Consider the following 19,305-nt stretch of genomic DNA (forward strand, 5'->3'; position numbering starts at 1 on the left):
ACCTCCAGGACCAGCCACCACCATGCTGAGACCACTCTCCGCACACATGAAGGTACTGGCAGAGGAACAAAGTCACGTGGGTTCCGGGGCCGAGATCTCCAAGCCTACTCGGATTGGGGCCGGGCATCCTCCACCAAGATCCTCCAAATTCCAGTAGGCAGGGGTCACACCCACCAACTGGCCGTGTAATCCCATCAACGGCCAAGACTCAGAGACTATAAAAATCAGCTCCTGGAACCACGTGGCCATAGGACATCTTATTATCTCATTCCTACTTTGGACAAACTGGCAGGTTACCGAATGTAGCCTTCCCACAGGGCAGAGTCTGGCAAACTCCCCTTGGCGTACCCAATATGCCAAATACCAGTAACAATGATGGGTCTCATTCTCCTAAAGAGCCTTGAATATAATCTCAGGGCTAGGATGAAGGAGACGTTACTGGGGCCTGCTCGAGGCAATTGACGAATAACAGGATGATTTGTGATTGTGATTTTTTTGTGGGTCACATCCAGCAGAGCTCCAGACACACTCCTGGTGGTGTTAGGGGTTGAACCTGGATCAGCCACATGTGAGGCAAACACCTTATCCACTGTATATCACTCCAGCCCCCATGATTTTAGTAAACTATGTTCAGTTACTTTTTGCAATACTCATGCTACATCTACTTGGTTATCAGCGTTTTGCAAAAGTTTCTATAGCTGAAAAAAATTGTAAAGAAGAATACAAAGATTCTATGATGAGGTGTAAAATAATATATTTTGATATTTATATATTTGCATGACAGGATAATTTATTGCTTGAGTTTTAGAAATAATCTAATTTCAACTCTCACTGTACTACAAATGGACTTTTTAAGAGTCTCTGAATTAACAGTAAACTACAGATTAATTCTCACCAGTTTGTAAATAAAATCACTGTCCTGTCACTGATCATCGATTTGCTCGAGTGGGCCCAGTAACATTGTGAGACTTGTTACTGTGTTTGGCATATGGAATACGTCACGGGTAGCTTGCCAGGCTTTGCCGTGTGGGCGAGATACTCTTGGTAGCTTGCTGGACTCTCCAAGAGGGGTGGAGGAATCGAACTCAGGTTGACCATGTTGGCTGCATGCAAGACAAATGCCCTACCACTGTGCTATCGCTCCAGCCCTGTAAATATAATATGCAACTATATATTTATCAAATATAAATATATGCATAAGTATGTATAACTATACAGATAAAATATTTGTTTGTATTAAAAGTTTATAAAATGTATAATAAAAATGTTAAATAATTTTTTCTACAGTATCCTAAGAACAACAATCATTAACCCAGAAAGATACATGCACACAATATTCATTGCAGTGCTGAAATAATTAAGATCGGGAAATAGCCTAAGCATTCAACAGCAGGTAGTGATAAAGAAGATCTGATATAGAGACACACAATTGAATATTATTCAGTTTTAAGAAAAGATGAGAATTTGCCATTTACTTTAACTTGGATGGAATTAGAAATCACGTTAAGCAATGTAAGTCAGGGGGAGAAGGATGGATTCTAGATGATCTCATTCATATGTTGTATATAAGGAAACAAAGCAAGAGAATAAAAGCATTTAATGGCGACAAATCCTCTAATTATATAAAAGTGACATACCAACTGGTATAGAGAAGTCAGGTTGTGAAAAGGAAGATACAGTCCAGAAGTAACATAAGGATGGTGGTGGGGGATCTTTAGTACTTTTGGGATATTGGAAATCCATAACTTTTTACACTAAAAGCTTAAATGTTAGCACTACTACTATAGTGATGGCCCAAAAAAGAATAAAGCACAAAAAAGCATAAATTTGAAAAGAATGCAAATAATTAATATAAAGTGGTAAATTCAGTCATCGCATCATGCGATGACTGGAATGGGAAGGAATGGGAGTGAAGATAGATGGTTGGCAACTACACCACCTCCGCTTTGCTGATGACATTGTTTTAATAACACCAAACATCAGCCAAGTGGCACAAATGCTGGTCGACTTCGACCGTGAGTGTGGAAAGGTAGGACTACAGCTGAATCTTACGAAGACAATGTTTATGAGAAACAGCCTTGCTCCTGATGCCCCATTCGCTCTCAACGGAACGACCATCTCCGAATGCAACAGCTATGTGTACCTAGGTCGAGAAGTCAACATGACAAATGACCTGGCACCCGAGCTGCGCAGGAGGAAGGGAGCAGCTTGGAATGCCTTCAAGAGTGTCGAAGAAATAGCTAAGAGGACGAAGAACCTCCGGCTCTGGGCACATCTCTTTGATTCCACTGTTCTCCCTGCATTAACATACGCCTCAGAGACCTGGGCCCAACGCAAACAGGATGAGAACGCTATTGGGGTCTCCCAAAGAGGAATCGAAAGAGCTATGCTTGGAATATCACATGTCACTCAAATGAGAGAAAGAATCCGGAGTTCTGACCTCCGTCGACGATCATGATCAAGAATCAGGGACGCTGTCTCATTTGCCAAGGTGTCAAAAATCAGATGGGCTGGTCACGTAATGAGATTTAGAGACAACCTCTGGACTAGAGCCATTACCGACTGGATTCCATGGGATGTCAAAAGACCGCGTGGCCGCCCACCTACCAGATGGTCAGACTTCTTCATCAAGATCATGAACGATCTGTTTGAGGCTCTTCGTGTTCCTAGAGCTAACAGACGCCATTGGGCCACACTAGCACGCGACAGGGACAAATGGAGACGTTACTGGCACCCACTCAAGCAAATCGACAATTGACGGGAAGTCAAGTGATCAAGTGAAAGTAGTAAAGTCATCATAGAGTCAAAATTAAATTAATCGGCAAATCTAAGTATATGTATATTTAATTAAAATGTTTATAATTCCAACTATGTTAAAATGCACTAACAAAAATTGATAGTTGACTTTTATGTGTATAAAAATATTATGGTGATTTACTACTTAATTTTATTTAATGTCTATTTTCCACACTATACAAATTCTCTTCAGTAAAAATGACAATATTTTAAGTTATATATCACAAAGGAGCATCAAGTATATTGCTTGGTTTTCAAATTTTTTTCTCATGAGATGATAATAAAAATGAACAGATATTGTGTAATATAACATTAATATGTCAAACTAAAGATGATTTTCCCACTAAGAATACAAAAAATATGGGTACATGCATATATGTAAAACTATACACACATACATGCATACATAGGTTTACTAAAAAGATGAGTCAATGCTTGTAGTAAATACACAAAAACTATTTGTAAAAGAGATTAGATACCCCCACTACAATCCTAAGAATGCAACACAACAATCTAAAATTTTAAAAATCCAATTAAATGCTCTGGTTACTCCCAGTACTTTGAAAAGACATGTTTCAACTGCTTTACTCATGCGCATATGTTCCCTTGTAAGTAAAGAGAATTCTAGAAGATTTCCAGAGAAGACTCTGGTGATGCCCTAATCAACTTAAACTGGGTTAGCAATCTTGTGGCCTATGGCTGTAGGTTACATCCTTCTGTATGTTAGCAAGACTATTTTTTAATAAATGTTATGCTCCAAAAACATCATCCTTTCATATATTTTTCTTGTGGTCTTATATCCTCTGAACCCAGGATCTGGTACTTCCAGTCACTTTTAGGAAGTGTTGCTATCTTTATCATGAATTTTCTATCACCCTTCAATTTAACAATGTATTTGGTAACCAACTAAATATACAAAATATAGTTGATGCTGATGGCAACAAAATTTTAATTTATATATCCTACTAATTATTCATAGCGCATAGTGCATATGACACACAACAACAAAGAATTAGTAGACATGAGGTTTTAAGGGTCGTCTGAATAAGGTAACAGTCTCCATCTCATAGCTGTGTCAACTTCATCGAGTTCTCCCAGCTGCTGCTCCTTGGAAAGCTCTTCGAAGACCTAAATAGGAGGTGAAGAAGAAGGAAACAAGAATGACCAAGTTTCCTTTTGTCTTCCCGATCACAAGGGAACATACAGGTCACTTTTCTCTGACACAGCAAGGATGCAAACCCAGTAAAACTTACTCACCTTGTCCAGGGTGCATTGAGAGAGGCTGTACTCATCCAGGTTCATTTTATGTTTTGCTGAAATCAAAAAGATTTGTCATTGATGCTTATAATTTATCAGCAAGGATTTTTTTCTATGTTGTAGAAATCAAAATATGGATCATTAATACACATTGAATTTAAGTCTGGGGAAACAAATACTTGGAAAAAGGGAATAATGGAATGAAAAATTAGAGTTAATATAATTGCATAGGAGAATTTTCTCATTTTATGTTGATGTTTATATGTTCATGTATCTTGGAGATAAAGCTTCTGAGTAAGTACTGTAGCACTGCCCTCCCATTGTTCATCAATTTGCTTGAGCAGGTAACTATTAAATCTATTAATCTACTGATTAATAGATTCTTATACATGAGGAAGATTTCAATTTCATTCTTCCCTTTTAAAAGGACCCAACCCATCTTTTTTTTTTCTTTTTGGGTCACATCTGGCGATGCACAAGGGTTACTTACTCCTGGCTATGACTCAGGAATTACTCCTGGCGGTGCTCAGAGAACCATACAGGATGCTGGGAATCGAACCCAGGTAGGCCGTGTGCAAGGCAAACACCCTACCTGCTGTACTATCGCTCAAGCCCGATCCAACCCATCTTTGTAAGGTACTTCAACCAGCTTATCTGCTGTACCATCTCCGGTCCCCAGGCTTCCCCACCAGATTACCAGATTATCTGTATGAGGTGAGTCACTGGAGATATGTATTTATGGTTCAGTATTTATATCTTGAAAATCCTCTGGCATGAGCTACTTTTAGGTAGGACAATAAAAAACACAGGAGAAAACCAATTCTCTGCATTTGTATTGCATACGTTCTAGTGGGAAGGGTACTGGTATTAAATAAATAAGCACTGAATCACATAATTAATGATGTTATCTACTATGGAGAAAAAAATGAATCAAGTTCAAGAATACATTATTTAACAGAAGAATTGTGGAAAGCTGAGATATAAACTGAGCAGAAATTAGAAAGAAGTTAGGGTGTTGCTGGATATCTAGTAATATCAGGCAGAAAGAAGCAAATACTTAGTCCTGCAGTAGAAGAATATCTCTGGGATGAATTTAGGAAGAATAGGGAGTTCGGGAAGTCTATTGAAGGAGCAAGTCAGAGATTTCTAAACTCTCAATCAAACACAACCAGGTAGGGACTGTACAAATGCACCTATTTGATGTTCCTAAGGCCCCTTCCAGGTAACACCGAAATTTTCTAATATTGTAGAAATGGATTATGTAGGGCTGGAGAGATGAGCAGGTTAAGGCCACCCCTGCTTATTTGCGTTGCACGTGGCCGACCTGGGTTTGATTCCCAGCATCACTTATGGTTCCCCTGAGCACCGCCAGGAATAACTCCTGAGTGCAGAGTCAGGAGTAACCCCTGTGTATGGCCAGGTGTGACCCAAAGAGAAAAAAAGGAAATGAATTATGTGTACATGAAGGGATTGAAGTCTAGCCTTGTTAATGGCATAATATGAAGACTCCTAGCTAGTGAGAATGACTCTCTGAAAATCTACAAGGACTAGGCTTAGAGTTTGAGCTTTTGGCCTTTAGTCTGTTATCAGACTTTGCACTGGGAATATCTGCAACTGGGAATGACCTACTTAAAAGTGGAAAAATGAGAATGAAGAAAAGGAAAGAACCATTAAAAGGGGGCAAGAAGCATTACATGAAAAGCAGGGGTGGCCTTAACCTGCTCATTCATTGTTCATTGTCACACAAAAGCAGAGCTCAGGACAGAGGGGAGAAGGTCTTCCATTGCCTTTATTTTATTAGTGGGGAGTCAAGCAGGGGTACTGGTTGAGTAGGGGGGAATAAGAGGAGAATGGACATGGAAGAGAGCGGGAGGGAATAATAACTCATGGCGTATATGAATTTATCCTGCAAACCAAGCAGGGGCCTTCCTGGATCTATGTTGTGAATCGACTGCAAAGACAGGCAAGTATATGCATTGGTTTCTGCAACTTTCCTTCCCACACTGGAGATGAACACTTTCCAGAGAGTTGGATTAACTAAAAATTGGGGTAAAATCCCACCAGGAGAATTCTTAGAATCACCAGTTTGTAGAAAAATGATACTTTGTAATTATCTCCCATTAATTACAATCCCACTGAATGAGATTCCTTCTAAGTAGGGATTTATTATTTGAAAGCTCATTTGTATTCATTCATTTGTTTTGTGGATCAGGCCTTACTGCTGGCTCTGTGTTTAGGGATTATGCCTGTCAGGGCTCGGGGATGGTATGGAATGACAGTAATTGAACCCAGGTCAACCAAGCCAAAGGCTTTACTCAACTTCTCCAGCCTGAAAGTTTATTTTTAAATGGCCAATCTTACCAGCTTCTAATTTGTGAAAAGCCTGAGACAGCGGATGAACATCCATCATGGGCAGTTTATAGGTCAGGAAGGAAGAATACCTGAGAATAAGAAAATGTCATATTTGAGTTCGCGTTTCAAAGGTGAAAAAAAAAATGACCATCAAAATAAATATTGGCAAGATCAGCAATTTCCTTTTTAAAGTAAAAGTCATGCAAATTAATATATTACTTAGATATGAAATTTATAAATTATTTATCAAGGGACAATTTTTTTTTTTTTTTTGCTTTTTTGGGTCACACCCAGCGATGCACAGGAGTTACTCCTGGTTCATGCACTCAGGAATCTCTCCTGGCGGTGCTCGGGGGACCATATGGGATGCTGGGAATCAAACCTGGGTCTGCTGCGTGCAAGGCAAATGCCCTACCCGCTGTGCTATATTGCTCCAGCCCCATCAAGGGACAATTTTTAAAATGGCCTTGGTTCAGTTTAATTCCATTAATGGTCACACAAACATTTTTCTGGTTGACCAAAGTCTGCTGAATTAATATGTTCAGTTAGTTCAAATTTGATTAACTAACCCCAGACTTCCAGTTTAACATTTCATCTGTACAACCAGAAGGCTAAAACAAAACAAAACAAACCAGAGATATGAGGTTGGGAGAGAAGGATTCAAAAGGCTCTAGTTAAAAACTAAAATAATCACTGATCTCTGAGAAGAGCCAGACTAATATTTGGCAGTTTGTTCCCCTGTGCTCCTTCTACCTTCCTGACTTCATGCTCCATCCTCAATTCATCTCCAATTTTATGCTCTCAGAGGACCCTAGAGGTGTCTAGAGGCCCTAGAGGTCTCCAGAGGAACCCTCTTCAATTCAGTCCCTTTATTGTTGGGGGTGCAGAGAGGAGGGGATCATATCCTGCAATACTTAGGGGTTACTCCTGGATCTATACTCAGAAATTACTTTTGGCGGTGCTCAGGGAACCATCCAGGATGATGAGGTTCGAACTTGAGCTGGCTGCATGCAAGGCAAACATCCTTTCTGCTGTACTGTTGCTCTGACCCTCCACTCGTCATTATAATTCAACATTTAGTATTCACGATTTTTCCACCTTCACCAAAACTATTTCTTGTTTTGCAACTTAAAAAGTTGGGAGGAGGATAGTATTACACACTTACACCTTTGATGATTCCACTAAACTTATACTGCTAAAATGAAAACACCAGTTGCTATGCTGTGGTTTTTTGGCATGTTTATCTCTTCAAAGGAACTAAAAATCCGTTTGTGTTTCACTTCCTTTTCGTTCCCCAAAGATACAGGGACACATCTCTTAAATTGTAAACAAATATTTAAATATTCATATAATATTCATATAATATTTTAATAGAATATAAAATATTCATTTAATAATTACATCTTTTAAATTATAAACAAATATTTAAATATTCATGTTCTTTAGGTATTTTCAGGAAGGCCGAGAAAGAGCACTACAGACCTGGTTGGGGTCACACATGAATTCAGTCATCAAAAGGTACTTTCCTTTAATTTTTTCCAATTACTCTGTGTTTTGGGAACCATATCCAGCAGTGTTCAGGGCTTATTCCTGGCTCTGCACTCAGGAATTACCTCAGAGGACCATCTGGGGTGCTAGGGATTGAACCCAGGTTAGTGGTATGCAAAGCAAGCACCTAGCCAGCTGTACTATCACTCTGACCCCCAAATCAAATCCATTTTAAGATCCTAACTTTCATTATGAAATAAAATTACCCTGCCATCTCAAAGAACACCCCCTGACCACCAAAATATTGACTTAGAAAATCTCCATGTTTCTCTATAATGCAAAGCTCCTTTTACCTTTGTTGCTGGGCAGCCTGTGGGAAAAGTTTCAGAATCTCTGTATGGACTGAAGCCATCTGAGAAGTTTCTTTCACTTTGAGTTCTAGGATGTAATCTTTGCCAAATTTACTCTTCAGGTGTTGGATAGAGCCAATGCATCTAGAAGTCAGAAGGAAGACAGTCTGTCAAAAAGTATTCTTCCTTAAACCTTTTTGTTTCTTTTGGAGGTCACATTAGAGAGTGCTCAGGGTTGACTCCTGGCTCTGTGCTCATAGATCACTCTTGACAGGGGCTTGGGAGATGGGATGCCAGGGACCGAAACCTTGTTGGTCATATGGAAGGCAAATGCTCTTCTGACTGTGTGATGGCTCCAGCCCCATCCCTTGAACCTTATGTCATTTAAAACTTCAAATATAGTTTGGAGAAGGTCATCACCTTGGTAGAGCAAAGGAAAGAGTCTAATTATTGACAATTATTTTGTCTTTAATGCGGGAAATCTCAATTTTGGGGGGGCCACACCCAGTGATGCTCAGGGGTTACTATGGGTTACAAGGGATTGAACCCGGGTCAGCCGTGTGAAAGGCAAATGCCCTATCCACTATACTATCTCTCTCTCTCCACACGGTATATCATTTTTGGAATCAAGAATAAACTCTGAGTAGGCACATACCTAAGTTTTCCTGACACCATGATGGCGATACGGTCACACAGGGCTTCGGCCTCAGCCAGGTAATGTGTAATCAAGAGGGCCCCCTTCCCCTTGTTTTTAATGGCACTCTGTATTACACTCCTAAAGTGAACCAAAAATTTAAGACTGTTAAAAGAAATACATACACAACACACACACACACACACACACACACACACACACACACAGAGTCATAAAGACAGAAAAAGATGGAAATTGAGAAGAAATTTTATAGGAAAACATAGTTTAAAACTAATGTTTGTACCTCAATTTTTTAAACAACAAAGAAATATAAATACTAAATAGGTTTATTATGACATAAAGAACTGGTTTATTTTTCAAGGGGTGCCAATGGTATTTTGAATAAATTGATTTTTCTATTTTTTTAAAATATAGACTACAAAACTTTTTGAAAGAATAACTAGAACTTTTATAAATCAAAGATATAATGTCTGGCATTTGCTTCAAAATAATTGGGGGAAGGAAAATGGTGGTGGAGGTGTTGATGAAAAAAGATAAGCTTTGCCTGGTCCATTATTGGAACTGGTTGATTGTACAATGACTATTTATAAATTCACATTATTTTTTAATTCATTCACATCATTTTAATAATTCATTTCTTCTTAAAAACAGAACATTAAAAAGTCATCAGTATAAAAGTGAATTGGAGTGATGTATTAGTCAAGATGAGAAAGTCCTGCATTAAAATAAGGGAAAGCGGGGCTGGAGCAATAGCACAGCAGATTTTGCCTTGCTCACGGCCAACCCGGGTTCAATTCCCAGCATCCCATATAGCCCCCTGAGCACCGCCAGGGGTGTTTCCTGAGTGCAGAGCCAGGAGTAACCTCTGTGCATCGCTGGGTGTGACCCAAAAAGCAAAATAAATAAATAAATATATAGTTTGGAGAAGGTCATCACCTTGGTAGAGCAAAGGAAAGAGTCTAATTATTGACAATTATTTTGTCTTTAGTGTGGGAAATCTCAATTTTGGGGGGACCACACCCAGTGATGCTCAGGGGTTACTATGGGTTACCAGGGATTGAACCCGGGTCAGCCGTGTGAAAGGCAAATGCCCTATCCACTATACTAAATATAAAGGAAATATAAAGGAATAAATATAAAGGAAATATATATAAAGGAAATATAAATATAAAGGAAAACTAAGTAAAACTGAAAAAGCAGATTTAACTGATTATTAAAAAGAAAGAAAAAGGAAATGATATCAGCAAGCTTATAACATCTAAGGAAACAGTTACAGACATCTGAACAATTTGAAGGCAACACTAAAAATTGTATACATATACTTTAAATACTAATACTTAAAACTTTTGTAAAATAATTCAATGTTCTCCACGTAAACACCATACAAATATATAATAACATTTCAGAATCTATTCATTAAATATATGATTTTCTAATGGATAGATTGTTTTTACTAAATTAGGAACTGGTAGATTTGACTTTCCAAGATCAGTGTAAACTTTTAGCAGGTTTCTTCAACTAGCTTGGAAGCTTACTCTGATTCTTACCACATTTTCTGCTGACCAGCCGGGCCCATGCCTGTTGAAGGTTCATCCAGGAGCAGGATGGGCGAGTCTCCCAGGATGCTCAGCAAAAAACACAACTGAAATGCAGAGAAACAATTCTATTTGCTGCCACCAAATCAGCCCTGGGAAAACTACCCTTCGACACATTACCTTCCTACTGGCTCCTGTTGTTAATTTACACACTGGAACATTCAGTTGTTCGTGCAGTTCAAAAGCAGCCACCAATCTGATGGGAAAATGAATGAGAATATGGAGAGATGTTCCTTAGAAAACGCAACTACACAGAACTGTCATGGAATCAGAGAAGCTTGGTGGTATGACTTTGTAAACTAAAACTCCGTGATCAGAGGGAGAAACAAATTTTTTGTTGCAATGAGAATGGCTTTGTATTATAAAAAGTTGGAGCAGTGAGAAATGCAAATTAGTATCCATTAAGGATGAAAAAGAACTCAGGAATGGATAAATGGATGAAAACAAAACTCAAGTTTAGATCCATCGATGAGAGGTGTGAGAAATCAGACCTGTGCTCTATTCCTGCCCTCCCCCTGATGCACCCTTTAAAAGGGCGCAGACAACATTTCAACTCTCCTTTCTTCATCAGTGAGTTTTTCATCTTTGGCAAAATCTTTCTCCCACATAACAAGTGGTCCCTTTGTACCGTAAAATGGCAGCACTGGCATCCTCTTTGTTCAGACCCTTCACAGAGGCAAACACCTCAAAGTGCTCCTTCACTGTTAGACTGGACCACAGCACATTCTCTTGAGGGCAGTACCCCAGGGACTTGACTTGGCCATCTCCTTGCTGATCCCAAAATGAGCGACAATCATTCAGTTCCACCTACGAGAGCAGAAAGGTTTGGAAACACAATCACTCTTTCCCCAATCACACAATGACTCAAGCAACAGGCAGAAAACTTGCATATTCCTAAAGCTTTAGAGCACTAAAGAAATAGAAAAGAACTTACTTCATCTATTTTGGATAGAAAGCACTTGAAATGAACCCAAGTCTTACTCTTACAGATATATAACCTGTGGTTATTAAGAGACATCTGTTGAGGAATTAGAAACCATTTTTTAAGTTTTCACTACCTCTCCAGCTGTTGGCTTTATGACTCCAGATATCATTTTCATAGATGAACTTTTACCAGCTCCATTGGGTCCCAGTAATCCAAAAATTTCACCTGAAAGAGAATCACTGGCTATCAATATTCAAAGTGAAATAGTGGTAAACACCAAGCCATTTCTTCAATAACTCCTGAGATAAGATCATATCTCACCAAATTTACAAAATGTAAATACATAATTATCACAAAGGCATAAACTTTAATGCCAATAATTAGATAAAGTAACTGAAAAATATTGAATTGAGGTCAATACATCTGTCTTTCTTTTTCCAGCTTATAATAGCTTTCCTTTATTTTTGGTTTTGCTCTCTGAAGATCAACCAAAGTCTAAAAACATGGCCCATACAATAATGTATTTTGAAAAAGAGAGTGGGAGCATTCAGATAAATTATTATAGTATATTATTAGTTTTTTACTTTACTAATAGTTTTTCTTAATCTCTCAATCTGCCTAATATATTAAATGGTATCATAGTTATGTATGCATAAAAAAGACATATAAGAGGTTTAGTACTATCTGTAGGTTGAGACATCCCAGGAGGTGGGTTCCTGTAATATACTCTTGATAGATAATGAGAGGACTTCTACACTTGTTCACTTAAAATTGTGACAAATAGTTTTCTATGGGAGCTAAATGTTCTGGGTGTGTACATAAGAGATTTCTAAATTTGAGAGGTCAGGAACATTCATTCTATTTTGAGATCCACCTTCTGTATCGAAGCTACCATCATCTTTCGTCTAATCTGGCATCAGAGTACCTTGCCTGTCAGCCAAATCTATCAATGAAAAATAGCCAGATGTGCAATATTTTAAACACAAAAGTTAAATGTTGACAAAAGACTAGCTCAGAGATATCTTATGGTATTCCACGAACTTGGGAGCTTGTTTGGAGGTCCATATACTCTTGGCTAAAGAACGACAAGAGACAGATTCAGGAGGGCCAGTATGGTACAGTGAAGGAGAAACTGAAGCTCCACTGAGTTATTCAGATCACCTGAATCAACTCTGGAGATCAATAGAATGCCATATATCATAATCAAATCACCTTCCTAAATATACCAAATTCCACTAATTTGTTTTAAAATTGAATGCTGCATTTGCCACCTGAATTCAATCTTGTTCTATTGACCTCCTATCTAAACTCATTCTTTTCCTCCACTAAACCTTTCAACTGTACTTTTCTGACTACTCCCAAGTTATCTCTGTATCCGAGTCTCTACCTTTATTACGTTCTCTGCCTGTGGAGGTCTTGTCTCTTCATCACCCCCTACAGGGGACACAAGTCACTCAGATTATGGCTTAGCTATTACTACTGTTCATGAAAGACCTTCTTTAACCATAACCAATCACCCACAACATTTCACACCTTTGAATGTTCCACCTAGAACTTGTCTATGTGATATCAATTTCTTGATAAGATCGTTTAAAAAATATATCCACAAGGGGCTGGAGCAATAGCACAGAGGACAGATAGTTTGCCTTGCATGCTGCCAGCCCGGGTTCGACTCCCAGCATCCCACATGCCCCCCTCCACCCTCCCCGCCCCCCACAGCATTGCCAGGAGTAATTCCTGAGTGCAGAGCCAGGAGTAAGCCCTGTGCATCGCCAGGTGTGACTCCCAAAAGAAAAAAAAATAAAGACAATAACCTTTAAAAAAATAAATCCACAGCAGAATTAAAAAATCTATAAGGACAGCAACTTAACCCACTCCTTTCATAATTCTATCCCCAGAGCCTATAACAATGCCTGGCACACTCAAAATAATAATAGTAGTAATTTGAATGAATGAAGGAATGCTTCAGTTAACTATAACAGTGCCCATATCATAGATGCTCAGTGGGTATGTCTCACACTAATAGCGAATAAAATAAGTGATTCTTCCAAACCTTTTTGAACACAAAAGGAGATATTTCTTATGGCTATATTCTTTGGTTTTGAACAGCAACTTTTCTTCTGTTCCATATATTCTTTGTGTAGACAACTGGCAAGTATGACTGGTCTCTGGAATAGATGATGATATGATTTTTTTCGTGGATTTTGAGATTTTTGCTCCTATTATATTCATACTATAATCTTGCTTGTTATAAACCCAGTCACATTTTGAGTTGAGATTAATCTAGACAGCTTTTTAAAATATAATATGTAAATACTGGTGATGGAATTTCTTGCCACTTCGATCTCTTCTCAATACACTTAGAAAATATAATTTCAGAGAAGCCAACTCATTGCCTTTTAACTCTAGTTATCCAAACCAATTCATATATTAAAAAAGAATAAAACTTGAAGTTGGAAAGAAAGTACAGCAAGTTAACTGCCTGTCTTGCATGCAGCCTACCAGGATTCAATCCCTGGCACCCCACATGATTCCTTGAATCCCGCCAGGAGTTATGCCTGCACACAAAGCTGGGTTAATCCCTGAGCACAGCCAGATGTGGTCCCCAAATAAAAAATAAACAAAATAATAGAACTCTAGAGTTTTGTGTTTTTCTTTGAGGTCTCAGGACATTCCTAGAAAATATCTGCATATTTCAGAATTTTAAAAAACACCAAACTTGACAGTTTCAAAATGAACAACAGCCCATACACCATTGCTCGTCATAGTTCTTGATTATGCCCATGAAACCCCCCTTGGCCACCTGCTTTTCTACCTCTTCTGAGGTCGAAGTGGTGAGGGCAGTTGCTGTTCTTGTTCTTTCTGCTTGAACATCTTCATCTTCATCTCCAGGATGTTCTGGATTCTGCCGTGCACCTCCACTCTGGGGAGAAATTCTGCAGAAAATATGAAATGCAGGACATGGGCTAATCTCCTGTTGAAGGTGGATCAAAACTCAGCTTCTCTGTAAGTTCACCATTGTCCTTTCCCCCCATAGAATAAGGATGCTTCCACTTATGCCAAGCATTCCTGGTAGTCAGAATCCTATCCTCAGTGTTAATGCCAACCCCACTCAGCACCTCTTATCCTTTCAAATTTGTCAACAAACACTGCGACTTCTTTACAAATTAGATCACCCACACTTCCTTTGGGGATTCTGAGCCTATCTTAACCACCTCCAACTTTCATCACAGTATTTTTTTTACTATGAATCCTTTCTTAAGTCCTTTGATTCATGAAGTGCTGTGAATCCGGCTCTCTATCAATTCTATCTTATTCCTGCTGTTCAAAAACATATCAGTATTTTGGATGGGAGAATGACGTGCTTGATTGGTTACAGGATCAACTGTTTCCCCTAGGTGATTGTTGACAGAACTTGCCAAGAAGTCTGATTTTTTTCTGGTCATCTATAGGCCATCAGCAGTTTTCATTGTTAAAAACTTCATTTAAAATACGAATTTTATAATACCGTCTTAATAAACTGATAGTAGAGAACAACCTAGAAATACTAAGATAAATAGTAAGTAAATGCTTTCTTATTCCAACCTGAAAATAGGATCTCTTTGCATGATTCTCTTTCCATACTTCATTTCCAGGCATCTTAGAACAAAAATGAATAGCAAAGTCTGAACGTAAGGCTAGGAGCAAAGAAAAACAGTTATATTTAGGCATTTATTCCTAAAGAGCATTTAAAACATTTCAAACCAACGAGAGGGGTTTTGAAATTCAGGTGAAACCAATGTGAATCATTCTTACAAACAGAGACAAAGGTCTGGCTACCTAATGACAATTCAACTTCACAGAACAGGCCTCCATTCTTCTACCCACAGCCGATATCCAGTCTGTATCCAAGCCATAGAACTATAAAGAACCCAAATGCTTTTCACACCATAACCAGCCATAATTTCTCGTCATGGTACTATGAATCCTTGCTACTTGGTATCCTTCTCCACTTCCCCCATACACCTATTCTAACACCAAACATTAGAACCTAAGTGTGATTGTGTAACTTTGCTAAAACCGTCCAGGTACTCCTCAATGACTCAATATTGGGATCTAAATTCCAGAATACTCCATGTGATCCACTTCTGTCCACACTTTACCCTTATGACCTCTTACCTCACACTCCCTCTTGGTCTTTGTCACTGTTTCACTATCACATTGGCCTTCTGGCTGACCCTGTATGTCAGAGTCATGCTTTACCCCTTCTTCAGGAATGTTCTTCTCCTAGCTATTCCTACAGCTTACTTCTTTTTTTTTATAGTGAACAATTTTATTTTTTTATAGTGAGCACTTTTTTAAATTTATTTTTCTTTTTTTATTAGTGAAACACCATGAGGTACAGTTATAGACTTACAAATTTTGTGCTTGAGTTTCAGTTATACAATAATCAAGTGCCCATCCCTCCACCAGTGCCCATCATCCATCACCACGGGTCCCAGCATCCCCCCACCCCCCATCCCCCCCGTCCCATCCTGCCTCTGTGGCAGGGTATTACCCCTTGTTCTCTCTCTCTTCTTTTGGGTACTGTGTTTTGCAAGAGAGGCACTGAGTGGCAATCATGTTTGGTCTATAGTCTACTTTTAGCATGCTTCTCCCACCCTGGGGGGGTCCTCAAAACTCCCTTTATTTGGTGCTCTCTTCTCTATCTGAGCTTCCTTTTCACCTAGTACGTGTGGCTGGCCTTCCAGTCATGGAGCAAAAATCCTGGTACTAATCTCAGCCATTCCTGGGTGTTAGTCTCCCTTTTTGTTGCTTTATGTTCCCCAGATGAATGCAATCTTTCTGTGTCTATCCCGCTCTTTCTGACTCATTTCGCTTAACATGATACTTTCCATGTAGTACCACTTGTATGTAAATTTCATAACTTCATCTTTTCTAACAGCTACATAGTACTCCATTGTGTAAATGTACCAAAGTTTCTTTAACCAGTCATCTGTTCTTGGGCACTCAGGTTTTTTCCAGATTCTGGCTATTGTAAAGAGTGCTGCAATGAACAAACAATTGCAGATGTCACTTCGACTATACCTTTTTGCCTCTCTGGGATATATTCCCAGGAGTGCTATAGCTGGGTCAAATGGCAGATCAAATACATCTTACTTCTTGCCACCATCAGATCTTATGTTCCTCAACCAAACTTTTCTTGACCATGCACCTGACATAGCATATGTTATTCATTTGGTTCATTTTCTGCCTCCTCCACTAAAGGTAAGATTCATGACTTGTATGGCTGTTTGCTCTTGTGCCTAGCAAGTACTAATATCATAGTCAGATAGTAGATTTCCTCAGCCTGTAAATATGCAATATGATCATTTCCCCTTTCCCCTTTTTTTATTCAACTGTGTCCTTTTAGTTTCAATAGAAAGGATTTACATTGTACTGTGCACATATGCTTTATAAAGTCTTTCTAATTGGGAGGTGGCTGAAAACAGGATAAATAACCATGGCAATACAATTTAATTCTAGATATAGGTTCATTCATGCGTACAAAAATGACTAGAATTGAGGACAGTGGAGAGAGCTAGTGCAAGGAGCTCAGAGCATACTTTGCATACATGATACCTAGGTTTCATCCCCAGAACCTTATGGTCCACTAGACACCTCTGTGAGCAACCATGAGCAATGCTGGATCTGGCCCACAATACAAAAATAAGAATAGGGAAGAAAATCAAAATAAGCAGAATCCACAGAGGCAGGGTGGGATGGAGGGGATGGGGGGGGGGGTATGAGGGATACTGGGATCCGTGGTGGTGGGAAATGGGCACTGGTGGAGGGATGGGTATTTGATCATTGTATAATTGAAACCCAAGCACAAAAATTTGTAAGTCTACAACTGTACCTCATGGTGTCTCACTAATAAAAATTTAAAATAAATAAATAAATAAGCAGGATTTAGAATCATACACGACTCCAATTACTTCATATAAGACAATCTTAAAGATGCTCCCAAGGCAAGCATAGATCAGATCAGATCAAAGAGTTGTTGTAGTCAATGCTAATGATCAAAATGGGTTGTGATTTATACAGGAAATCCTTACTATGAGACAGAGTAGAAAATCTGCACCACTAATGGTAATAGCTGTATCTTCCACACTTTCGTGATACATGTAGTTTTTCTGCAAAGACAAAAAGTGGTCAAGTGGAAATATATCAGTTTTATTTAAGTAATACGGAATTTTACATATTCCTGGGTTATAGATACACAACTGAATACTACTTGGATACAAGACAAAACAAAATCATGCAATTTACAATCAGGTAGTGTGGTAACTGTGGGGTATTACTCTGAATGAAGTCAGACAGAAGGAGATGGACAGATGCAGAGTGATCTCCCTCATATGTGAGACATAAAGGAACATAGTATATGAATAACAAATGGTCAAAGACAACAGAACCTGAGAAACTGATCTACAGAACTGAGCTTACCAAGGCAGGGGTGTCAGGGGGCATGAAGGGTGGTCAGGAGGGGACTCTAAGATAATAGTGGGCAAAAATTTTGTTGAAGGGTGAAGTGACGGAACATTTTATGTACAAAACCATATAATTAACATAATGTAAATAATGATGCTTCGAATAAAAAATCATATTTAAAAATAACTCATTATTATTATTATTTGGCCATACTGGCTGTGCTCTGGGCATACTCCTGACTCTGCACTCAGGAATCACTACTGGCAGAGTGTAGGGGATAGTATGGAGTGCCTGGGATTGAACCTGGGATGGCTTTGTGTATGACAAACACTGTAGCCACTGTACCATCACTCTGGACCCCTTTATACTTTTAAAGAAAGGATATTGGTTATTTAATTTTTAATAAGGTGAATCCTAGGAATTAAAATGCCATAAAAGATTGTGTGTAATATGCAAAGAAAATGTGAGAAGAAAGTGAAAACCAGACTTTTGTGTGGAAGCAGCCATTGATTTATTCTTGTGGAGTGATGAAGTGAAACACTGGATATCATATGAACTGAAAAAGTTGTTTATTAAACTCTTATTATCTTGCTAAAAACAAAAATTAAAAAATGATTCATTCCTAGAAATGTGTGCCGGATCCGGTTTGACATATTTCATCTAGCAGATCAACTGATATTTTAGGTTGAAATGCTTTTAAGCTATAGAAGGGATTTTCAAATAGAATTTCAGGCATCTCTCAGTCAATGGAAAGGTATTTTTTTTCAAGTGTATTTTAGGAGCCTAAGAATATGGATGACTGGGAATGTGCTTCCCTTATTGACACTTCGTTCAGAATATTTCCAGGCTCTCACATTATGTCCCTCGCTGAGCTAGTGACTTCTCCTACACCTGTTTCCATTTGGATCATATTGTCTCTTTAATGTCTCCTTATTTTTCCTGTATATATTCTTTTGCTTTCCTCTACAGAACATGCTTGTCTTTTGTCACATTTGGTAAATTTTTTTATTTTCAAGTTTTTAAACTTTTAGTCGCCAAATTTTATAATACTGACAATATTTATGTTCTAAGAATGAAACGTGCAATTCCACACCTACCACTAGAGTATCAGTATCTTTCCATCACTGTCTCTAGGTCCACTCCCTCTCGCTCCCTTAACCCAGGATTTAGCAAACTCTCTTCTTTGGAAGCCTCTCAGAATCTACTATTGTTGTCCTTTTGAAACTACTTTACTGTTCCTTGATACTCCATGGATAAGATAATTTGATATTTTCCTTTAATTTTTACTACTGTTCACGACTTTAAACACTGCTTCTCCCAAAAGAGTTGGGAGACTTTAAACACGAACTCTCCAGAGGACATCAGTCCTTTTTTTTAAATATCTGTCCTCAGCAGTTTTTCCTTCCATTTTGCCTTGATTAGTTTTGGTTGTTCTGT

The 19,305-nt window shown here is 38.6% G+C and overlaps 1 protein-coding gene across 1 annotated transcript in view; it reads right to left on the reverse strand.

The window, feature by feature from the left end:
* Window positions 1-737: 737 nt before the first annotated feature.
* Window positions 738-19,305, reverse strand: part of ABCA6 (ATP binding cassette subfamily A member 6) — a 64,763-nt gene continuing 46,195 nt past the window's right edge. Inside the window, exons 27-39 of the mRNA XM_056127257.1 lie at window positions 17,496-17,573; window positions 15,004-15,095; window positions 14,234-14,354; window positions 13,472-13,586; window positions 11,552-11,643; window positions 11,122-11,300; window positions 10,614-10,689; window positions 10,446-10,540; window positions 8,899-9,018; window positions 8,247-8,387; window positions 6,415-6,494; window positions 4,054-4,109; window positions 738-3,924 (exon numbers count right to left, since the gene is read on the reverse strand). Of these exons, the coding sequence (XP_055983232.1) occupies window positions 3,826-3,924; window positions 4,054-4,109; window positions 6,415-6,494; window positions 8,247-8,387; window positions 8,899-9,018; window positions 10,446-10,540; window positions 10,614-10,689; window positions 11,122-11,300; window positions 11,552-11,643; window positions 13,472-13,586; window positions 14,234-14,354; window positions 15,004-15,095; window positions 17,496-17,573 (1,344 nt within the window). The 3' untranslated portion in view covers window positions 738-3,825. The remainder of the gene's footprint in view (window positions 3,925-4,053; window positions 4,110-6,414; window positions 6,495-8,246; window positions 8,388-8,898; window positions 9,019-10,445; window positions 10,541-10,613; window positions 10,690-11,121; window positions 11,301-11,551; window positions 11,644-13,471; window positions 13,587-14,233; window positions 14,355-15,003; window positions 15,096-17,495; window positions 17,574-19,305) is intronic.

This window comes from Sorex fumeus, unplaced genomic scaffold (assembly GCF_029834395.1).
Source record: "Sorex fumeus unplaced genomic scaffold, SorFum_2.1 ptg000063l, whole genome shotgun sequence".
Classification (NCBI taxonomy): Eukaryota; Metazoa; Chordata; class Mammalia; order Eulipotyphla; family Soricidae; genus Sorex; species Sorex fumeus.